The 24,807-nt window shown below is 40.0% G+C and overlaps 1 protein-coding gene across 16 annotated transcripts in view; it reads right to left on the bottom strand.

Moving 5' to 3' along the window:
• Window positions 1–24,807, bottom strand: part of KMT2C (lysine methyltransferase 2C) — a 197,350-nt gene that overhangs the window by 130,705 nt on the left and 41,838 nt on the right. For all 16 annotated transcript variants that reach the window (XM_054816544.1, XM_054816550.1, XM_054816546.1 and 13 more), the window contains exons 3-4: window positions 17,056–17,144; window positions 3,984–4,122 (exon numbers count right to left, since the gene is read on the bottom strand). In XM_054816544.1, coding sequence (XP_054672519.1) covers window positions 3,984–4,122; window positions 17,056–17,144 — 228 coding nt within the window. The remainder of the gene's footprint in view (window positions 1–3,983; window positions 4,123–17,055; window positions 17,145–24,807) is intronic.

The following is a 24,807-nucleotide window of genomic DNA, read 5'->3' as shown; positions in this document are numbered from 1 at the left end:
TAAATAATCTATTTTTGTAACACGAAGGAATGCTATCTCCACTTTGCAGATGTAGAAGTCAATCACTGACTTCAGAGGAAGATGTTGTAAATGTTTAAATGGATCCAGATCTGAAAGTATAAAGGCAAAACTCCGCAATGATTTCAAGTGCCCTGTTTTGTGCATAAGGTCCATTCTCTGCAGAAAGAATTCTTGTAGAAAAACATTCATGTAAACCTACAAACTGTATCATAATACATGTGCATGAAAAGAAACAATCAGTTTCAAAATTAATAATACTTGTATCTCCTAAAATAAGTGCTTGACTTTGTAACTTGAACAATTTTTAAACACATTTTAATATTAAATATTTTATCTAACTCCCTCCCTGCCTAAAGATCCAGCTTCTCCTTCCATAACTGCAGTGTTATTCTGTCCAGATTATCTAATCTCGCTGCCACTCCACAATTTCTTTTTCCACTGAGTGCTGCTCTGAGTGTTGCAAGTTTTGTAACACAGTTTCTTTGAAGATTTTTTAAAAAAAAAAAAAAAGAAAAAATAAGGAACAAAGATAAACTTCACTGTTACTTTTTCACCATTTTCTTTGTTCACACAATTAACAGATGTTCACTAACCACTTCTTTTAGATAGAATAAAGCACCCCAGCCCTCCACCTCCAGACTCCAAATCTGATTTTAGCAGCAGCAGCAACAAAACAAGGGGGAATAGTGCAATTGGTCTGGAATGAAAATTATGTGCTTTGCCCAATTACAAGTGAAGCAGGAAAGCAGGAAGGTGTGTTGCCAGGGATTTTTTGTAGTTTTAGCAACAATCTCACAAGAGCAGATATTTAGCAGACCAGAGTACCAAAACCAAAAAAGCCGTGTGAAACTCTCAGCTTCTACTTATTTTAAGAATGTTCTGTCTCATGATTATTGCAAAAGGACTGAAAACGTGCAATTAATGCAATTTACAGTCTCTGAAAGTAGACAGAAAGTAAAATGAATCAAAAGGTGTTTTGTTCTTCTATGAAATTGTGTTTCTAGGCCATTCTCGTTAGCTTTTAATGCTTGGAGTTGACAATGTGGGAAACAGAGGAGGAAGGTAGAAGTGGGCTGTGCTGTAAGTCACCGGCGGTTTCTGGCTGCTTGCCTGCCTCACGGGCTGCACTTCCCCTGCGCTCTGCAGGCAGCACAAACCAAGGGAGCAGACTCCTTTCGGAGAAGCTGGATTCCACTCAGCCATAAGTCCTGGGCTTGACAGAAGCTTCTCACAAGGCTTATAAAAAGAAAAAGGGAACAACCAAAGGAAAAGGCTCTAAAACCCACGACGCTCGTGATATATAAGAGCTGGCAGCATTACTTTTACCCCTGCCAGGCTTGACAGTTTATCTTTACTTGACGTTTTTGCCCCTCCCCACATGTGGTCAGTAATTCAGTCCTTCCTTCTGAGCACACACACACACGCCTCATCCCTTTCAGCCTCCCAACCCCAGTACAGCTCAGATACTATTTATTTTAATGTTTTTTTAGCACATTGCTTTCTGAGCAGTAATCCTAAATCTGCTGTTAAATTCCCCACCCCAATCCCATGTGCAGTTAACAGTTCCCTTGGACTCTCATATCCCACCTCAGAAAGGTTCCAACATTGACCATCATCTCTCTCGCTTGAATGTTCTTAATTTAGCTGTAATCTCAAGAGAGATCCAGGTGAAAATACCACACAAGTCAAGCTGTGGCTGAGGTCTCAGCTACTGAAATCCCCATACTAGTTCTGATATATCCTACTATGTTAAACTCACTATTTTTCAGTAGCTAATTATTTAATTATTTCATGTACAAGACTTCATTTTATGCCCTGTGTCCTGTGCTTCTCTAACTCCTTTATCTTCACTACCAAAGACAGAAACCCAGAATTGTCTTATACTCAACTCTGAAAAAAGTGATGCAGAAGTAGCTTCACCTGCACCTGCATCTACCTCTGGTGGAGGCTTTGGTTCATTCCTGCGTTCTAGGCAATTTCTGCACTATCTGTTAAAATATACCCCCATAATTCCCCTATGTCTCACATACCTAGATTTATTTCTAAATATATAAATGTTTCCACTGGATTAAGTTACTCATACTAGTTACAGAACAGAAAAGCTTACAAAAAAAAGAGATTAAGATTATGAGTAAGATTAATTGCGAGATCCACTTCAAAACTACTTCCCCAAGTTACAGGTTTAAAAGCGTCTATGGAATCACACCTTATCCTAAATCTTGACACATTTCCTCCCACCGTTACAAAACCAAACATCATCAGTGTGTGTGATTTCATGTGTTGTATTTTTTTCTAAGAGAACGGAGTTAACACACCCAGAACCCAGTCCTCCTACCCCTGCACGGCTCGGTGACAGTGTCAGCACACCATAGACAACAACACAGACGATGGATCAAGAAGTCACAGATCAGAAGAGGCTTTCTTCTGCTAGGTTTCAAGACACAGTACCAAAAATACCTGCCCTGACATCTACCTTCTTTCCCCATTGTTATGAGGACATCAATGACTTCTGCATCGTAAGTCTGGAACCAAAATTACCCAGGATCAGAGAAATCTATGACTCCCAATTAACTGTTTCACATCTCCTTAACACATTGCTTTCCAAAATGTCAGAGACAGGGTCTGATCATTGTTATTTTAATTAAAAACTAATTGTTCTTAGCTTTTTAACGCTTTGACCAGCCAAAGCAACGGGCCCATAACAGCCTTTTAATCTTGACTAATCGAAGTCAACACTTTCAGTTGGAAAGAAGAGTAAGTTGAGGGAAATAAGGGCTGGTTCATAAGTTTTTTTTTACAAGGCTGTTGTCCAGTTTTTAAGAAACAAGTTTATGGCTAGAGAAAGTACTGTAATCAACTATTCATGATAACAGCAAGAAAGTAACCTTGAGAAGAAAAGAGAGCAGATGAAACAGCACTAAAACTTTTGCAAATGATCCAAAACAGGGTCAAATAAAGAACCAAAACAGCTGTTCAGTTCAAGCTGCTCTACTTATTTACCGCAATTTAATACCAGCTTTGGAAAATTCCATTTAGAACAGGCATTTTTGTGTATTTCATTCAGGTATACACACAAGATCTATTTAACAGAAATTCTCTGTAAAAAGGAAAGTATCTGTTGGAACTTAAGAAGTTTGTGAGCATGTAAAACACAAAAATCATATATGCAGCAAGGAGATGAAGTAATTTTTTGTGCATAGAAAATATGCTCTGTGTTGGATTAGGAGGAAGTAAAGTGATGATGACTATTCTCTTCAAATCTGTCTCAAATATAATTACATCTGTAACTGTCTGGTAACCGGTAACAGCAATCTCTGCAGCAGAAGAGACCCACTACTGGGTTAAAAGCTGTTTTGAGGGCTTCAACAGAGAAGCTCAGCTAGAATTCTGTGATACTGTTTCCACAGTGATCACAGACAGTCTGTTTTGGTTTCCTTCAAATAATGTCATTAATACTTTCACTGCTTTTGGGGTAATTTATGTTGATAAGAAGTTTAAAAAACTAAAAATGTTGTTTTCTGTATTATAAATTCTGAAATAAGGAAGAATGCAGTAGAAATGACAAGAGATTTGTTTTACTTTGCTCCTGAAAATACAGACATACAAGCTGAAACTTCAGGAATAATTTTATATGGATTTGCCAATACACCATTTTCTCAGTAAGAAAGTTTCAGTAATCACATTTTATCTCATATCATTTATGTCTGTTTTAGTTTAACCAGCTCATAGACTGTAATTCAAGAGTTTGCCAGTGTGGTCTGATGACAACGCTCAAGAAATGTGCTTTTCACCTTCATCTCCCTATACGCCAGTTAAGCCATCGGTCTCAAGCAGAGGCTGCTGTTGCCAGCGCTTCAAAGCACCAGCAGCACATCCCAAGCCTGCACCCCGATCACTCTGCACCCCACTACCCACCTCCCAGCCCTGCCCCTGACTCAACGCCTGCCTCCTCGCTCACTAACCTGGTTTTAGCTTCCACACCCACGGAGGCAGTGGAGCTTGCAGACTCCTCGGATACTGAGCGCTGAAGGACTGGTGTTAGCTGCTTGGTGCTGTCCACTTCCGTTTGGGCATCCTCTTCTGCAGATTGCTCTTTGACTTCTGTTTTAAAAAAATAAGAATAATATTTATTTATTTAGACTATAAAAAAATCTGTAAGCTTTCCCTTGTGCTGCAAACCATTTTATTTATAGATTAAGCCACGTAACTATGTTCTCAGGCACAACAAAATTAAATGAGTAGGAAAATATTATCCTTCACATCTAGCTAAAACCTGAAATGGAATGCTTATAAAGTTATGTCCCTAGCATAGCACACCACTGTGAACTAAAGAAGGTCAATAAGTTATGAGGACTGGAGCAGGGGGGAACATTGTCAGTGACAACCTTTTCATATGGGGTTGCAGTTTTAGACAATCTCATTCTCCCCGCATCTCCTCCTGTGCACCTGCTCTGTCATCCCTGAACAAACATCAGGGTAAGCACGCTCATATGGGGTATAATAAATCTTTTTTCCTCCCAGATTAGCTTTAACTCTGATCAGTTCCCTGCACTAGTTCATTCCTGATTACACTAATTCTATGCTGGCACAGGACTGAGGAGGTGAAGGAAGGAAGGACACGGTTTATGCCAGCTTAAACGTCATTCTGAACTGCAGGAATATAAGTATTTTTTGCAGCATCCTTTTAATTATTTGTTAGACAGAAATATATACATCTACAGCTGGCAATGCTACTATTTGCCTAGGAAGTTTGTTTCTGCTCACAAACATGGAACACCAAATTGCCCACTGCGCAACTCAAATCCTATTCCCATTTGGTTCTCTCCTTTGCACGGAGCCAGGGATTTGCCAGGAACAACGGTCTAGGCTGCAGAGCAATAAAATTTGGTATTTCCACACTCCTCTGTATTTTGATTTTTGAAACCCAAATAACATAAAAATCATACAAGTCTGGCAGACGTTCTTTGGTGTATCCAGCTTAAGACACTACTGCCTCCTCCAGTCAGTGTCCACAGCTGCGACGTCTGTCCCCACAGCAGAGCCAGACCAAGGAACTGCGCCTGGGTCACACACCTCCTGAAACTTCCAGTGAACCTGGTTTCGAGCTATGAGGCCAAAGCAACAGATTATTTGGAGGATTTAAGCAGAAGACACATTCGCTTTTTCAAAAATTGATGCAGAAGATGTCAAAATGTAATCAAATATTGCAAGGGATAAATGATTCAAGAGGAGAAATGGATGGGTAGAAGAATCTGCGACATGGGTAGGCGTGCACAAAAAACTGCTACAAGCTTTAATCTTATTTATCAGAACAATAAAAGAAAGGAAAATCCTCAGAACATAAAACTGCACAGCTTGGTCTGTAATCTTGAAATAATATGCCCGCTAGAGCACATCGAGATGGGGAAATCTTTCTTGTTTGATGTACACAGATTGAAGTAAAATTGTTCTTTAACCTAGAGTGAACTCATTTAGGAAGACAATGTATAATGTTTAAAGCCCTCAATAAAGACATCTAAAACATACTGAAGAGAACCACAAAATTAAGAAAAAAAAAAAAGAGTAAGAAATTCCTGTTCATGACTGGGTGTGCCAGATACTTATTTGGGCTGGTGTTTTGAGTTTGCGTGCCAAGGTTTTGGTCGTGGGGGAGCTACAGAGGTGGCTTCTGTGAGAAGCTGCTAGAAGCTTCCCCCATGTCTGATAAAGCCAAGGCCAGCCAGGTCCAAGATGGCCAAGGCCGAGTCCATCGGCAACGGCTGTAGCGCCTCTGGGATAACAGAGTTAAGAAGGAAAAAAAAAAAAAAAAAAAGGAGCAGTAGTTTTTGCAGCCAGAAAGAGGAGTGAGAAGATGTGAGAAACTCTGCAGACACCAAGGTCAGTGCAGAAGGAGGGGGAGGAGGTGCTCCAGGCGCTGGAGCAGAGATTCCCCTGCAGCCCGTGGTGAAGGCCATGGTGAGGCAGGCTGTCCCCCTGCAGCCCATGAAGGTCCATGGTGGAGCAGATATCCACCTGCAGCCCACGCAGGACCCCACACTGGAGCAGATGGATGCCCAAAGGAGGCTGTGACCCCGTGGGAAGCCCACGCTGGAGCAGGTTTGCTGGCAGAACTTGTGACCCTGTGGGGGACCCACGCTGGAGCAGTCTGTTCCTGAAGATCTGCACCCTGTGAGAGGGACCCATGCTGGGACAATTTGTGAAGAACTGTAACCCATGGGAAGGACCCACATTGGAGAAGTTCATGGAGGACTGTGTCCCATGGGAGGGATCCCAGGCTGGAGCAGGGGCAGAGTGTGAGGAGTCCTCCCCCTGAGGAGGAAGGAGCAGCAGAGACAATGTGTGATGAACTGACCACAACCCCCATTCCCCGTCCCCCTGGGCTGCTGGGGGGGAGGAGGGAGAGAAATGGGGAGTGAAGTTGAGTCTGGGAAGAAGGGAGGGGGAGGTGTTTTAAGACTTGGTTTTATTTCTCATTGCTGTACTCTGTTTTGCTTGGTAATAAATTAGATGATTTTTTTCTAAGTCAAGTCTGTTTTGCCCATGATGGTAACTGGTGAGTGATCTCTCCCTGTCCTTCTCTCGACCCAGGAGCCTCTCGTTATATTTTCTCTCTCCTGTCCAGCTGAGGAGGGAGGTGATAGAGCAGCTTTGGGGGGCATCTGCCATCCAGCCAGGGTCAACCCACCACAGGTGTAAACTGGAAATGCTTCACCTATTTCAGTTAAGGTACTCAGTAACATATGTCTGAAATGGTTTTGGACACCTGAAACATCCAAAAATGACTACCTGTCCAAAACCCAAATGGCTCGCGTTAAACCCAGTCCACCAACCTATCCTGAAAAAAACAAAATGCTGGACAATCATTTGACACTAAATAAATATCCTGTTAGGAATATATCCCCTATGATAGCAAACAGCTCCATACAGAAAACCAAACCAAACTCCACACCCTTAGTATTTGGCACATCTGAACAAACAATCCCTGCCATCATTCCTGGATGAGGATTCCTGAAACAGGCAGCGTCCAGCAGAGCCATTCCTAACAGGCTGTAGGGAGTTACCAAACCACGTTGGACCTGAAAGATAATTTTGTGCAAGTAACCCCAAAGTTTCTAAGTACAGCCTCAATGAAGAGCACAAAGCATAAACACCTGTAAGACAGGCAGATGCCAAATCGCTAAAAACAAAACCCACAACACAGCCCAGGACAACCACACATGAAGCGCTCAAGGAAAACCACCAGAAATTGCGGCCTTGCTCTGATCCATCTTGGCGACTTTATTTAACCTAGTTAAACTTTGCAAAAGGAACTGCTTTATTGTGTGCCTGCAGAAAACTTTCAACTAAGCAAAAGCCATTTACTCTTTGCCAGCTTTCATCTCATTATACATTAATGGGCACCCATTACACTGGAAAGGCAAAGTTCACGGGCGCTAACTCATTCTCAAGAACTCTGGACTGTGTGAGGAGACACAGATTGTTTCACTACACATGATGACTATATCAGCTTACATCCTTATGGTGCTTTTCCCCCTGCTGTTTGCTTCCCTAGAAAAGAAGGGACCCAAATTATACTAAATGAGACAAACAACATCTCAACTGCTGTCTCTGCAATAAACCAAACTGTGTCTCAATATGCCGTTGGAAGACTGAAAACACGGTGCTCACCAAACGGAATGAAAATAGCGTTTTTGTTAGTTCTGCGTGCCATGCTTCCAACTTTGTGAAAGTTTTCCAACAGAAGATTAAAGAAGAACAGAAGTAATGCATTTCACGAGTCAGACTCCTAGGAGATGGGAGTCCAGCACTGGCACGTCAAAGGGACAGCAGATACCCCCATCGCTGCCTCAGAGATGTTCTTGGAAGCATCTGGCACAGTACATTAACTGCTTCTCACTGTATTTAATGAACATTCATCAGATTTGGTTGTGGTATCCTACTTTGAAGCTTCTGGGAATGAAGGAACCATGAATGATTAATAAATGTGAAGCTCGTTTGCAGATTCATATGTAAGGCTTTATTTTACATCCTATTTTCATGACTGTCTCTGCCACAATGAAGGTCTTCCCATGTATAATAAGTTGGTGGGGCAACTGAGAATTAAAAAAGCTAATTGCACAATTACCAAATGTCTCCAAGTTCTTTTTCAATGTCACTATCATTTACTAAAACATTAGGAAAATACTAGGATCAGTAATAGAATCATATAATGGTGTGGGTTGGAAGGGACCTTAAAGATCATCTAATGATCTAGGAAACATAGTATTTAAAAAAAAAATTAGTATTTGAAGACAGTTGCATCAATAACTCTTCCCCACCAGACTGGTGAGGACAGAAAGGCCTTCTTTTCTTATTAGGGTTAAAAAAAATCCCCGAAAAGTACAAGCAGTAAAGTTCCTATCCACACGGGCCACCAAAAGGGTTGAGAATTCCATACGCTTTACAATTCAGGTAACGTTGAGAGAATGACAGCATGTTTGAGGCTGGAGGGCACCCCAGAGGTGACCTTCTCCAGCCCTTCAGTTCAAGCAGGGCCACCCAGAGCCGGTTGCCCAGGACTGTGCCTAGCAAGTCACTAGGACCGTAAGGTTTACAGCATGTGTATTAAATTTCTCTTTTGATTAACACTTTCATCACTGGGCTTGAAAAGACAAGCCTTAGGCTTTATACTATTTAAGAAGTAATTTGAAATTTTTCAAATGAGGAAAAAAAAAATCTCTACAAAGGTTCCATATTTTAAGCATTCCAAAATTTCTTCTCTTAATAATTATGTTTATTCCTCTTTCTAGAGTAGAATGCAGTGAATACTCAAAGATAATAACAAATAACACAGACCACCCAGTCGATTACATGGATTACCCACCTTCCTAATACTAGCTGGTCTCCTTACTTACATGTCTTTTATAGAGATTTGTAAGATTCAGAATAATAACTGTGTTGACAATTTCCTCTTTTCCTTCTCTACCTTCAGATGTCTTAGAAACGTCTCCCCATGTAAGAGACAGCATGGGACACGTAAGCTCACGGGTGGAAGCCCTGGGTTTTGCAAGCCCATATGTAGCAGGAGTTCCCTTGCAGACCATCACATGCGTGCTTGTGGGAAGGAGGAGACTGGTGATGGCTGGAATTTTATTACATGATCACAGATCTCTTTGGGACTGTGATGAAGCAAGCGTGATGAAGCAACACCGACTAAAGATCTAAAATGTTCTTTGGTTACTAACAATCCTTTGCTGTTTTTTAGCAATCACAAAAGGCTACTCTGCAAGCCACTTGGGTAAACCTATGTATAAACCTATAAGGAGATGTATGTGTTGGCTCTGCTATGGCAATCAGGCAAAGACACTAGAATATGCAAAAGTTTTGGGTTTTCTTAAAGTTAGAAACTATTTTCCAAGTCAAAAACTGATAATACAGTAAGAGTTGTGCCACAAAAAAATTATCTTTAAAAATCTTATGAGATAACAACACAGGAAAAAAAAAATCAAAACATAAATATTCTACTGCTGTTTAAACGCAAGGAGTTGACTGTTTAACCAGCGAGTTGACTGCTTGGGACTCTACTGTCAGACCTACTTCTAATTCGGCAGGCAATAAAGCAAATGCCGTTAGCTTCCAAAACTTTCAGTAAGAACAGAAAGTATTGCAGGCTGGAAAATACCAGTATCACCAAACACAGCAGGGACATTCCAGAGGCTTCAACTGTTTCTTATGGGGATGTTCCACAAGAGGGAATAACAAACTTTTAACCAGCAGATACAATTGTCATTTTTGCAGAAGAAAGGGATAGTACTGCGTCAGAAAATGGCTAACGGGATGAGGTGTTTTACACAGCCTCATAGGGATCTACAGAAGTACAAGCAACACCAAAATGCTCCAGTTTCTAGTAGTTTAGACAGATAAAGAAACCACATCACTGTAGTAACAATCTGAAAAGAAATCTAAACAAGGGAATTTAAATTATGATCTTTAAACGCCTATCCAGTACCATAACCAGCAAGTTTCACTCACTGTCTCATTAGGAACAAAACAAGTTTCCACTAGTCAGAGTTCATAACTCCATCACTGTTCAGGACACAATTTAATAGAAACTTCACCTCTCCCACTAGCGCCTGAGGAATTCAGACTGGCACGCACGGCGACCACTTACGTGCAGAAATCCTTCACATAGTGTAAGTTCGAATGTATAGGTTTTAGCAGCTGACCAGAGCGGAACAAACGGACATGCTGTGGCTAATCTGTCCTGTGCAGATCACCTGCAACCCTTCCGGACAGCACCGAGCCAGGCCAGGGTACACCCAAAGATACAGAGAGGGTGATGGCTGCCAATAGCGGCCACCATCACTTGGGCTGTGCTGAGTTTCTAGTCACATATTCTTTCCTGCTAAAAACAACCACGGGAGAGAGAAGGGGGTATGAATGCTGAGATTTGAGCGTGAGGGTAATAACCACGTGCAAGAACCATTTCTCCACGGACAGAGGCGTACTTTCTTCATCTTAAGGCAACACTGTAAAATTTTATTCACAGCAATAAACAACAAAATGTACAACCGCATCAGAAGTGTTTTGTTGGGGGTTTTTTGCAAGTGCTGCATGTGTTGTATTTTCTTTCAAAACCACCACTTATCTATTTTTTCCTGTCTGAAGGACATTGCAGTGATTTACTTACTGTGATTGGTCTATGGAGATGAGAAGAAAGCCTGCGGTTATTCTTTTTTGTACATTTCAGTGTGGTTTTTGATTACTTTTCATTCACATAGAACTTGCATTTGTTAAATACATTTTATGCAGAAAAAAAAACTTTGTGCAAATTTTGTACTGGTTATAAAATAAAAATAAGGTTTTCAATGTAGGACCATTTAAACTATAATTTCGGTCATTCTAAACACAAGGCACCATATTATGGATAACCAGCTCCCCGTGATCCGTGACCAAGGAACTTCCTAAGCTATGGCTGGCATTCAACAGCACTCATCTGATTATTTTTCCATTAATTTGTTCAAGTCTTTTTGAAACCCATGTAAATTCCTCATGCCCAAAGCATCCTCTAGCAATGAATTCTATAATTTAAGTAGATGCTGAGTGCAAATGCTCCTACCTTTGCGCTCTGAACATGACCTGATGTACTCTAATTTCTGTTGCTAAACAAAATGAATCATCATTCCTTGTTCATTTTCTCTGTACCATTCACCATTTTGTGGGACCCTATTAAATTCCTCCCCAGCCACGTCATTTCAGGCTGAAGTCTTTTACCTTAACTGATCCCTGCACAGAATCTATTATTTACTTCTTGTTGTACTTGTTCTTGGCCTTTCCTGTACTTTCCCAATTGCAGCTTGTCCTTGTGGAGAAGGGGAAGCAGAACTGCACATGGCATTTAACATGCAGTCATGCCACAGGTTTAAAAAGCAACAGTAAAAAAAATCCACACTAATGTTTTTTTCCCCTTATCCCTTTGCCATTAATTCTTAGAATTTTATTTCCTTCTTTGACTTATAAAAGCTACTGCAATTCTCGGAAGAGCTACAGTACCACTTGCTCAGGTAACAACAGCTATTTGAAAGCCGATTTTTGTTTATACAAAATTAAGATGGTGATTTTCCCCTGCACGTTCTTTTACATGCACTTCTACTGAATTTAAGAGTCGTTTCATTTTCTATGGTCAGTCTCTAGCGTCTTGCAGGTGGTTACCTCTTTTATTACCCTACAGAAGTTTATTTTACCCACTACTTTCTTCTTCCCTTTCGTAGCTGACCTAGAAAAGGGTTACCTGGGCAGATGCTTATGAGACTCCAAAGCCAACCTGGTTTATACTATGATTTTAATTAGGTGGGCTGGGGTCTCAATTTCTGTAATATTTTTTCTACCAAACTAGAGAGTTGGCCTCACCACAGCATTACCAAAAATTAAGACAGGTCCATGGAACTAAAACTTACTGAAAATAGTATCATTTCCAGTGAGAAGAATGTACGGCACACAAGGTACACACTACTATTTCAATATACTTGACTGGTAATGCCAACGCAAATTCCCTCATCATGTCAGCAATGACACAGCAGCAGCTGCGTTACGCTTCAGGGCAATGGGAAGGTGCAATATTCTGCTTCCTTGAAAACTCCTTCCAAAACCTGTTGGTGATGCTTAACAAAGCATAGTTTGATATCAAACCTGCAAAAGTAGTATTGAATAAATAAGCAAAAAACCAGGTTGCATTTCAGAAATAACCTCCACAATGAAAAACTCGTTGAGGTTAGAATTTATTTGGAAATAACAGATTCCACCTACTACCAAATATTCCACCTACTCTCACCTGAGAGAGATATCAGTCAGAAGGAAAAAAAAAAAAAAAATCAGTTTTTTCTTAATGGCCCGTTTTAAGCCTGTATGATGATAAATGTTATGATCAAGTAAGCCTGTAATGATTTAAAGGCAAATATCAAATAACATCCTGTTGTGTCTGGTTTTCTTATTACAAACAAATTACCAGAACATGAAGAAAAATAGTAAGATGCTTGTAATAATAACAAGAAGATGCTTCAGTTCTGCTAATTTTTCCAGTGGCTGGACAGGTAGGAGTCAGCTGCATAAGAAAGAAGGAACTACTCTTTTTATAATGAGTACAGGGAATATTAATTGCCTTAAAACATATTTAAGTGCATTTTTAAGCACATATTTGCCCCAAATATGTATGGAAAAAATTAATCTACAGGCAATGTCCTCAGTAGTGTCAATTCTTCCTTTCATTAATTTTAGTAGCGATAAGCAACATAATGATGAGGCCAAAGCATCTGTTTGAAAAGCACAAAGTGGATTTTGTAAGGTCTTTGGTGTTAACAAGTTGATGAGAGCTTTTGCCATTGATTCACCCAAACCAGGACTTGCTCTCAGGTGTGTTTTACTTTGTCTTAGCAGGAGGCTCTACTCAGTATGGTTCATACCATTGCAAAGGGTTACTGTATTTCCTCTAATAGGCAGGATATTGCGAGATTATTTTTTCTCTGCAAAAGTACTTTTCAGCCTGCTTCAAAGCTGATGAGATTTTGAATTAGTCCAAAATTCTCTGGCAGCTTTTACACAGATAACTTTCCTCCACTGAGAGGGGTTTGTTTCCAATCCTTTTGTGCTTTGCCCAGAGACAAAAAGAGGCTGATTAGAGGAAGACTGATCTTCAGGGAGTTAAGGTGAAGTCCAACAAGAAATCTACCGGCCAGGTAATGTCACTGGCTCTGACAATAACGTTACTAATGATGATGATGCAGGCAAGAAGCTATTGGTTGATAAAATCATCCAGATTCTTTCATGTATTATCAATTCTGAAGTCTCTAGACACCACAGGGAGGTAAGGGTAAGCTATTAAGTACTACTTTATTTTAACAATTGGTTGACATGGTACAGATAGTAAACAGAATACTCAATGGATTTGAGTTTCCCAAGAGACTCAGCAGTTAAACTTATTTCATTGCACTTCTCCCAGATCAGAGTCTGAAACTCAACATTTTTATGTAACACAGAGACAGGAAGAATTACAGGCTCTGGGATGAGTTGGGTATTTTACAAGTGTTCTCAAAAAAGAGGGAATAATCAAAGAAACCAAGAAATCAGCAAGAGAGACAGGGCTGGTGGATAAAGGAAAGGAGTCTAACCTAAGACTGACAAGAAACTGAAAGTCTAATGATTGAGTAGAAGCAGTTGCCAGCACTGTTTTTTAGGAAAAAGTTGACTTAGCTCCAAACAGGTCTTTTTTCCAAAATCCAGAATTTCCTTTTTCCAATTCCAAATCCTGCTCTCTTTCCATCCTCAAGAATTCTACGTTCATTTATACCAAAGTGAACATAGCACTTGGCAGAAAACGGGCAGGGCTCAGAAATCACTGTAGTTGGCGGGGATAACAACCCATACTGAAATAATCAGAGCAGCACACAGCTTACCCTGCTTTGCTTCCAATTCTGCCTCTTTTTACATATGAGATTACAGCATTTTGTTAAGGTTAGTAACTTGTTTCCCAAACTGCATCTAAAGCAGCGGTGCTTTAGCATTACAAACCAGCCACTTCAGGAAGAATTTTTGCCTTTTTTTTTTAATTGAACAAACATTTGTGTCAACATTACAAATGGAAATAAAGTATAATGTTTAGTACTTACATCCCCCCTTTCTTTTTTTCCCCATAAAAGATTTGACAGCTAGAACACATCTCTCTATCCTAGGTGGGATTATATGGGGAATCTCCTTTTTCCCCTCCCTGTGAGGACAGTTCTCATTCCTCTTGCATTGCTCCCTTCCCTAAAAGTAGAGCTCATTATACCGAATACAAAATTAGTAACATGAACTTCTCTCATTTTATGAAAATTAATTAATTCACAAAAGGGCACCAGTAATGCTAGACCCCATAAATAAAACAAAATAGAATCAACCTCCCATGCTCAAACAAACAAGAAATAAAAACCTCACACAGTAGAAGAATTCCTGATTATTCTCAACGCATAAGCCAAACAATGTAAAAGAAGCTAGAAATATGGCGACTCAAAATATGTCAGAAGTCGCATGTCAAGATGTTCAGATGATCTCATTTTGAGTGTTGTAATACTGCTATATTGCGGTTTGGTTTGCCAACTACTACAACAAATTGTTGGCAGGTCCACTATTTGCAAGAAAACAAAATAAAAATCCTTTTCAGTCAAAGTAAAAATTCATAAACTGCAACACAAACATCCTTCAATTTCATTAACATAGTTTTACATGGAGCAACAAACTGGGATTACTCCTTCTCCCGCACTTTATTATTAACACAGATAAGCACTTAGAAAAAGTTTTAGAGGCAGCAGCCTTTTCAATTAATATGATTAAACTTCTATCAAGTCACATGGTGTTCAACTTTTAAAATAACATAACTGCAATTCTGTCTCTATCAAACTGCTCAAGATGATAATGCTCTTTCAAGTCTATTCTGGTTCCCCCTGTAAAAATGGGATTTCAGCCCCATGTATTTTTACTAGGCTTCTTTTCACTGAAGAGTGCTATTTGCAAAACCATCTAGGGCTCAGCACTGAAGTGACAGTGCATGGCTTCCAGCAGCAGACCCAGCGGAGGAGTCTTTGTCTATCAGGATTTCTAGCCCAGTGTTCCACTGCTGCCTGTACTTTTGGAAATGAGCATCAGCCCGCTGTGACAGCCAGGATGATTCTGATGAAGGATAATGGACAGACTTATCTATAAGCACTCCTGGAGCCTTAAAAATAATTCTGTGTGTCCCTCTCTCCTCTGAAGTAAAAACTGCTCTCAGATTTTTGTTGAGGAACTTTGTTAATAACGACATGTAAGACCAAAAAAAACACAGCTACCACTAAATTCCCTACACAGTAGCGTACCAGCAGTTGTTAAGCTTGAATTTCTTTTCGGTTGGGAGGTTTTTTTAAACATTTTTAAAATTTACAAAACTTACCACTTATAATCACATTTTCTGTCCCCTTCCCTAATTTTCATGAGACTGTTTCTACCATGTGGGATAGTAATAGTAACAAATGGAATACAGGACACAATCAAAAATAGCCTTCCTTTCCCCTACTCTGTTTTTCTACAAATAACTGCTACAACTTTTTCACTTTCAACTTTAGTAACAGGTAATTACCTACTTGTAGAAGCTGGAAAAGACCATCCAAGTTCACTACCACCAGTAGCTTATTACCAGGGTCAGAAAAACAACGTCGGAATAAAATGACAAAACATCCTAGTATTAAGCTTTAATCTAGACTCCCACGAACCATTAACAACATGTAAATTCAACATAAATTGTAACTAAACACTCAGGACACTCCCCAAAGCCTAGAGTCTCAAGTACAAAGCCTTCACAACATCATTTCAGCATCTAGCAAGTAAGAAGCAAGAGACCAGCATATACAGCCAAAGCTCATGCTCCATCCACCTGAGAATTTCAGCCACCTCTTTTATGGCTTCCACCACTGCAACCGCATTCTTGTCTGGTCTATATAAGATGTTGCTGCAAAAATAGCTCTTTTGAGGTACTCGTTCTCCATATGAATCTACAACAAGCACAGATTCTTGTCTTCATCTTTAAGGACTTCACAACTCTACCTCCTTTACTTAGCAGCTATGAGAGTAATTCAACAACTCCCTTAGCTCAGCCAGCATTTCCATGCAATTGCCGCCCTGACCATCAGCTTCTACTGTTAGTGTGTCTGCACTTCCTTCCTTCTTTACACATATAGGTCCATCTAATTAAATTCATAAACCCTTATGTCTCAGTGCATTTGTAAGGCTTACTTCTGTCAAACCGACAAACTTCCGCCAATTGGCCATGGCTTCATCCTTCCTGGCAGGTTTCATCCTTCTACACATATTCAGTCCCTGGTTAAAAACAGGCAAATGGCTACAGACATGTGCCTGGCAAAGAGATGACAGTTCTTCACCATGGCCTTTATCTCGTGTGTTAGCTCATCTGCTTGTCTCTTTAGACTCTTAACCTGCCAGAATTGAAATCACAAACTGTTACAACAGTACTCGGTCCAGTACAATGAGATCCCTCTGGTAACGGAAGCATTTGGGTACTATCATAACAAATATTTACAAAAGCAAGAACAGAGATTTATCTTGTTTCCTAAGCAGCAGTAGGAAGCATTAACATTTGGTTATCCCAGTTATCCCTTTCGTATATAATCTGCTGTAGTTAGCTGAAGATACAGGTCCATAAGTAATATGTATTTTGGCAAGTAGTCTAAAAACAGCAGCTACTGCTTCAGAGCTTTTATTTTATTAGATATAGACTTGCAAAACCAGATAAAACCCCATAACTACGCTATCAAGGCATTCCCATTAGACTATTTAAAAGCAATAGGTTCGAATAGCTTTAATTAATATAGGTTTAAATAATACAGGGGATTTTTTTTCTGTCTGCCGAAATGCACATCTCATACTGCAGAATTGTAGAAATATTTCTTGTCTACGGAAGTCCTGCATAATTAAATGCATTTCTGAGACAAAAGCAATAAGCAGACAGCACCAACACTACACTTTCATTACCTGTTTCCACAGTGTTTTCTGTTTCTGCTGCCTCCAAACCATCCATACTGTCTTCATCCTCCACTGCAGTTTTTCCTCTACTCCGAGGCCTGCAAACATAAGAAGGGAAAACTCTTTTAAAAATGAAAGCACTTTTACAATTTTGAAGTTTTACATTTATCCAGGATTTAAATAATTTCATTTTGAGGGATAATTGTCAGCACTAAATTATGTAACATTTAAGCTAACGCGTGATTTGAGTCTTGTACAAATCAGAAGTTTCCTCCCCTTTTTTCCTGTTTTAGGTAACGTTCTCAACAACATACACTTGAATCAGCAGTTGGCCCCTTAAGTTTTTCTGATTATTCTTACAAGAAAAAGACAATAACAAACTTTTATTGATCAAAAACTACATTAAATCAGCAACATTTTAAGACACGAGCATCCTGTTTGCTCCACATAGGAGGTAACTATAGATAGATATGGAGGAACACAATCCAAAATCTGGCCAGTAGTTACACATACACTGTAAAATAGATATGGATCCATTCAGAGCATCCTTGGAAGAAATTTCTTGAGAATAACAACGACGCTAAAGCAATTAAATTGAAATACATATTCTTTTCAGTGAAACAAAATATTTTGACACATAAAATAAAATGTTATGAGAGATGACTAGATGTCATCACATTAAAAAAGTCATCACGTGAGGACAGCACATCCAAACTAAAACACCTAGCAGATTTGTTTCAATTTGAACCGAGGGCTGTCGGAAAGCAGATGGGTTTGCACCACAAATTCCAGCCCTTTTTCCCTGCCTCACTCTTCAGCGACTAACGTGGTGGGCTCTTGAGAAGCCCAAGCGTCCAGATTCCCAGCTGTTCAGCAGCCCATTTGAAAGGGAGCCAAGAGCTTGGCACCTCGCCTCCCAAATTTTCAGGCTACTTGGCAACCTGCCTGGCGTGCTGACGGAAAGCCTGGGAGACCCTGGGAGCTTCTGATTCCAAGTACACAAATTCTGAGCGGTTTGGGGCATCTCGATGGTTCCAACATCCCAGAGCTCCCAGGCAACCATTCACCCAACCAACATGCCTCGAATCGGGATGCCACACAGGCCAGCACACAGGCACCCCGCTTGCCCCCCCCAAACAGAAAACCGCTCGGGTTCCTCTTTCACAGAGGACTCTGAAAGGTTTGGGTTCAGTTCTATGTTGGGGGGAAAAAGTTTGGGGGTTTTTTAAGTAATTCAATCATTCCAAAACCAGCATTTCCTTTTTTTACACAGTCTTGTTAATAATATTTAAATCTATCCACACTATTTCCACAGAACTAGATCTGCTAAATCAGCTACAAAATAAACTCTATCATGCAATGCCTTTGGTTCTCATGGATCAAAGGGGAGCGATGCCTTTAGTTCTCATGGATCCCAGAGGATAACGTGCACAGAATTGGAACCATATTTTGAGTCTACATGTGCTGCTCTCCTGCTAGAAGTGGAGTGACTGTCTTGGGCTACCTAACAAGATGACTCCTTCAAATTGTGTTGGAACCAGATTTGTCTCTATGAAGGAGGAAAAGAAGTAGTAAAATGAAGCACAAGCCAAAGCCTGAAAAAAATCAATTTACAAAGGAGCCGGGGGGGAGAAGAGGAAAGCAAGAGGAAGGACAGAAGGACTTTTCTTGGCATCCATATGAAATTTGTTCAGGACAATGCTAAAAAACATGGCGCCGTTTGGGTTTTTTTGCCTGGGGATACACAGTCATCTTTCCCCTTGCCTGCTTATCCATAAGCAGTGATGGGATACACATAACACACAAAATAAGTAATAGTCGTCTTAGACAAGATGGAAGCCAGCATCCTCTTCATTTATTTGCCACTTGTGGTGGTTTTTCCTCAGCTGGATGCCAAGTGTCCACCAAGCCACTCTATCACTCCCCTCTTCAGCAAGGCAGGGAGGGGAGAAAATAAGATGGAAAAAACAACCCCAAACTCATGGGTCAAGATAAAGGCACATGAGGGCTGCTGTGGGGATAATTAACTCCATCTCTGCCAGACCCAATACAGCACTTTACAAGTTTCCAGTGTAGTTTCTTAAAACCCATGTTTCACAAATATTTAAACCAGAATAGGCCACACAGCGATCAGAAGAAACTGTCTTACACTCCTCCCTTCAGCCACTGTATGAGCCCATCCACGCATACAGCGATCGGTAAACTGGCCTGAAGGTGGACACATGTTTTGGAAGTGGGAAAGATGCGAATGTTTCTCTCGGCAGCATCTGAGATCGTCACACAGATTTATTCCCATCTGTGATGAATAATAGGGAGTACAGCAAATGGTTCACCATACTCATTGGATACAACAGGCTCTTCCAGCAGGATCGAAGTACAGCATGAAAAGGTAACACTCTTCTAACGCTCAGAAAAACAAAGCAGCTGGTAAGAAAACAAGAGCATTGAGGTATCACATTTCTTGTAGTTCTTCACAACATCCCAGCATGTCAGCCAGCACCAAAGGAAAGAATGGGAATGCAGGTAAGTGGAATCACTTCCCTTGGTGCAGGAATGCTCAAAAGCTTTACAGAACACAACCAGCTAAACAGGGATTATTTCTAAATCCTATGCCAATTATTCTTCTACCAACTATCCATCTGCAATGCAAAGTTACAAGTTTCTACTAAACCAGGATTACTTTGACATCATCACAGAGGTAAATGATAATTCTGCTTTCTTCACAAGCACCCCACTTCAGTATTCTCCAACACAACCCTGTAGGTGAAGGTCACTGGATAGTAGATGATGATGATTGTTTATGTTTATTTAGTAATTTACATATGGCTTTAGATTTTCTATTAAAACCACATTTCATGTATTAAATACCAAAGTACCTTACAAAGGGTTTTTAAACATTTTGTTTAAACAAGAGCAGTATTCACTCCCTGAACTCCCTACTGTATTTTAGCAACCTATTTAACACTCAGGAAAATCAGAGGTTTCAATTAATTAAACATAATTGCTTCTTTCAGCAAAAGATATAACCATGTCTCATGTTTTCTTGCCTTTCCCTTCCCCCAAATATTCTACAAAAAGCCTTCATAATGTCGTGCAGGTTTTAAATAAAACTGAAGAAGTGGTGGGAAAAATACCAGATTATATCATTAACTTATTTTTGCTAGTTATATTAATTTCACAATCATCGGAAGAGATTTTACAGCCTACAAATTAATGCTTAGCTTAGAGAAAAAAAATTCAGGTCACAAAACAGTGAAATATACACTGTACTGACAACTATAATTTAAAGTTTCCACAGAAAACACCAGAAAAGGCTATATAGCATACCTAATTGGTGCAATCAACATTTATAATAAGAATGGATTTTTTTAATGTTATTTTCATTAAGTTTATACATTTTATTCAATAGTTTTATACAGAAAGCTTTTGGCGGTTTGCATAACACTAGATTTTTCCACTGACAAACCCTGTATATTTTGCATTTTTCTATTTACTTATTCCACTCCCCCTTAAATAAAGTGGGAAAAGCAACCTCTGCTCCATTCTCCTCCTGGGACTTGACTTTTTCTTCTGAAGGAGGATGCAAAAAGGTTGTTGGGGCAACACACCGGCGGGGCCAGCTTTTGCTGCCTTAAATGAATTACAGAACAACAGCCCGTGACTATTCCCCTTCGCTCACACAAAGCCAGACAGTACTGAACTGTAATTTCTATATTGAACATTAAACCCTCAGTTCTGCTCTAGATCTCGAAACTCAATCCCAAACTTTCTTACTAGGAGAGGTAACTGCATCATGCCTTTACATATCACTGCAGAAACCCCATCAGCTCGGGACAGCAGAAGCACCGAACACAGATGAGCCCCGTCTCCTACAGCTTGCAAACCAAGAACAAAATGTACGGCGGAGCCTGACTAGTCCAGACTCTACAAGAAAACAACAATAAATATTAGTCAGTGCAAGAGGCAGTGGGTTTGGTACGCAGGCTGGACTGCTGCCAAGGTTTCCGCCACTGGCTTTCTCGCTTGCCTTTTCCTACAATGGAGTTCGATTTAGAAGGAAAAAACAAAAGCGCATCTATTTATGTTTAAAAGAACAGATCCACTGAGAGAAATGTAACTTCTTTAAGTGTTTAAAGCACATTCAGTGTTTCATGAAACAAAGTCAACAAAAGACAAGACTACACTTTTTTACCTATATAGGACTCCAGTTGAATATAATTACTGTCTACAATAATTTTACTCGTACTTGCATAAAATGGAGTCATTTATCAAAATCCTTTGTGACCTACTCCTAAATTTGTTATCAATTAGTTTTCTCAGCTAATGCCTGTTATTAATCTCCATCTTTAGATACACCACAGTAAACAAAAATTTCATAATTCTTCTCTGGGTAAGCAACTAATTAAATTTAGCCCAGAGGAAAAAAAAGGAGTCCAGAAAAACCTTTTGCCAGGCTCAGCAGAGCACTGGGTACTCCCTCTGCACCGGGGGGAAGCCTCCGCTGAAGCCAACTTCACTAACACAGCGAGACCACCGGGCACCGGGGTGGCTTCTGCCAAGCTGCATGGAGAGTAGCTCGGATGCACAGTGCTGGGAGAAAACGGAAAAGTGTCTTATTCACCTACTAGTAATTCCCTGCTTCTTTTCTTCCCCCCTCTTTTTTTTAAATGCATAGCATTTTTTGTATGTTTGAGGCTTTTTTGGTTTTTGTGCATATTTGGGGGGGTTTTTTGTTTTGTTTTTTTAAAGGAGACAGCCATAGCACTGTAACCTGACAAGTACAATGTAGGTCAAAAATACACCTTGGATCTTACTCATTCTTTCCACAAGGTGATCAGTAATGAGGCCATGGGCCAACATCTCCTGGAACCGCACGAAGTAACTGACAGCACTACAACCCTCGGATGCCTGTCACTGCCAGGCTGCCAGTTTATGATTACCCAGAAGTTATTGCCAGACACCAGTTTCTGCGAGTTCTCCCTAAGATGCTACCAACAAAATCAGGTGACAGTTTATTCAGACCACCCATCAAAACTACCTCGCTAACCCAGTGCATTTTGTTTCAGGGATATGAGAATGCGTACATAGGAACCACTCCAGAGTTTTCCCCTCTTTCTCAAATACCAAAACCTTTGGATCGTTTGGGGGACAAACTACCTTCCTTCCTACGCTTTGCAAAGTGCTGAACGCAATGATGGTACTAAATACATAAAACAGGGCCAATAACCTTAAAAAGCAGCGTAACATCTGGGATACAGTAACATCCTAAACCAGCACAGATGTCTTGTTAAATGAACATCTGTCCACAGCCTTACTCTGGAAGATGGTACAGGAATGATTTATAAAAAGGTTCAATTAGTGCTGCCATCAGCACGGCTAGTAATGAATTAATGTTCACACGACGGTTTCACAAGTGCCATCTTTTCAAGAATCTTTTTAACAGGTGTGCAAAAGCACATGCTCCCGCTATTTCTGCACCATAAGTCAGAAGTACAGCTGTAAAAGTTTAACTGTGCTTAAGTATAAGCTGGAATACCCAAGGTTCAGCTAGTAGCTCCACGTGAAGGGAACCACGGCAAGCAAGGAAGAATCAATTCATGGAAATATCTGTCAGGAAAAGGGTTTTTTCACTCTCTGAACACTACTTTTCAATGTAATCTTTATGACTTGTAAGAGTTGAGAAAGTTCTACATTCAAGTCTGGATAAAATGAACAATACAGCTCTGGAAGCAAGGCAGATGCCAGCTAGCTCAAATTAATTTCAATAGCTCTAAACTCTAACAAGCCTAAAATAGTAAAGTTTCTATCATGTTGACTTCAGCTTCAAACCGATTCTGATTTGAAAGATTCTTAAGCAGGTTTTTTAATTGAACAATCAATAACAGGTGAAAATATTTTCTGCTCTTGCCGTCCACGATATTTTCTTGCATATATTATAAAAAAAGAACTCAGCATGTACTTTCCTCCTATTTACTTCTTACATTAGATATACGTATAATAAAGGCAGAAGGACCCTAGTGTATGGAAAAGATGTGCAACAGAATCATCGCAAGTGATGTAAAGGTGAAAAAAAGTTGACCTATTAGTAATAGAGAGAAGTGAAAAACTGTAAAGAAACATTTTTGTTTAACATCTACAGAACCAGACATTACAATATCATTATAGAACTTGCTCAACCTTCAGTTTCATTATTAGATCTCCAAAATATACTCAATATTGCCTATTTGTCTCCTGATACAAAGAAAAGTATGTATCTTAATACTTCTGATTTATAAAGCATAATAATCTTTTCATAAATTACTGTATCAAAGAGAAGTGACCCTGCTTACGTTTAAAAACAAAACACTGCAACTTCCCATCTTACATCTCCTTTAACCGGTAACGATCTAAAAGGCATTATTCATTCGATCAGCATTATTCATTCACCCAGCCTGTAACATGTTCAGAGCTGAAACTGTTTTCACAACTTCATTTTATACAGTTACCACTAAGAGCACCAAACACCTGGAATAATAAAAAAAATAAAATAAAAAAAGATAGCCTTTGAGATCACGGATGTCTGAGAAAAAGCATAAAAAACCCCTAGCTTCTGGCTCCACCATTCCTACCTCAACTTTTCCAGTACTCCCCTGTGAAAGGGAGATTTGCCAAAGATTTCCTACACTACCCAAAGAAATGCAAATAGGAGTCTTTTAAAGATTATTTGTACTGAATGTCGTAGATGCATCCTTGCTTTCATTTTCACGTACAGTCACTGTTGACAAAAAGCAAGCTAATACAAGGGAAACCTATTGATGAACACAGAGCTCTTGAAGAAAAAAGGCTGTCCTGAGACAAGTTCTGAGTAAAATATCATGTGTCAAAACAAATTTGCATTGCACAGTTCTAACAACAATTTAAAGGTGAAATGAATTAGTACTTTTAAGTAAATGTAAAGTTTGGGTTATCTGTATTTTCAACTGCTCTTGCACAGTTACGTGTACTAGGTGGGCTCTCAGGCCAACATTGGAGCAAAATTACTTTCCATGGGAGACTGAGAAAAGGCAAATAGGACATCCTGCCAGCAGACACTCGTCACAACTGTCTACCCAAATCAAGAGGCATAATTACTGGAACAGGAATGTCAGCTCACTGTTGGAAAATCTTAATCTCAACTCAGTTTTGCAGAAGACCACCTATGCAGGAGCCTGAAGCTCCTCTGTTGGGTGATGAGGCTGGTCTGGCCAAAGTGACTGTCTTCAGCATTTTCTCTGCTCAGTTTGAGTCCATAACTGCTCTTTTAAAAGATCAAGCAGATGAAGACCAAGCTATCCAGGCTGAAACAGAGCCTTACTAACAAGACCATGAAATCTTCTTCCCAAATTGTTACCCATTTAGGAACATCCTCAGTGTGACAGCAAGAGAGACATAGGGAGCACCACAGCTCCCAAGGACCAAACTAGGAGGATTCATTATCGGTAACAGTTGCAGACGTGTAAAATAATAAACTTTTCACGTGAGCCCATAAAATACCTGTGGTGTCACAGCTCTGCTACAGCCAGTTATGGACTGAAACACTGAGGTTAGGGCTACTGCACTGCAGTGTACTTCTGCATACCTTTCTGTGATACCAGTACATGAGAAAATCTGATGTTAAAAGCATGAAGCCAGGTTGCCTGACCTACATGTATGGACTGTTCAGATTTGGAGACAGTTCGAGTAAGAGTGAGAAATCATACAAAAGGCTTTCAGATCTTTCAGCTTTCTTTTTACTTTTCAAAC

The sequence above is a fragment of the Grus americana genome, chromosome 2 (genome assembly GCF_028858705.1).
Source record: "Grus americana isolate bGruAme1 chromosome 2, bGruAme1.mat, whole genome shotgun sequence".
Taxonomy (NCBI): Eukaryota; Metazoa; Chordata; class Aves; order Gruiformes; family Gruidae; genus Grus; species Grus americana.
The sequence above is the reverse complement of the archived record's forward strand: the minus strand, read 5'-3'. Positions and strand labels throughout refer to the sequence as shown.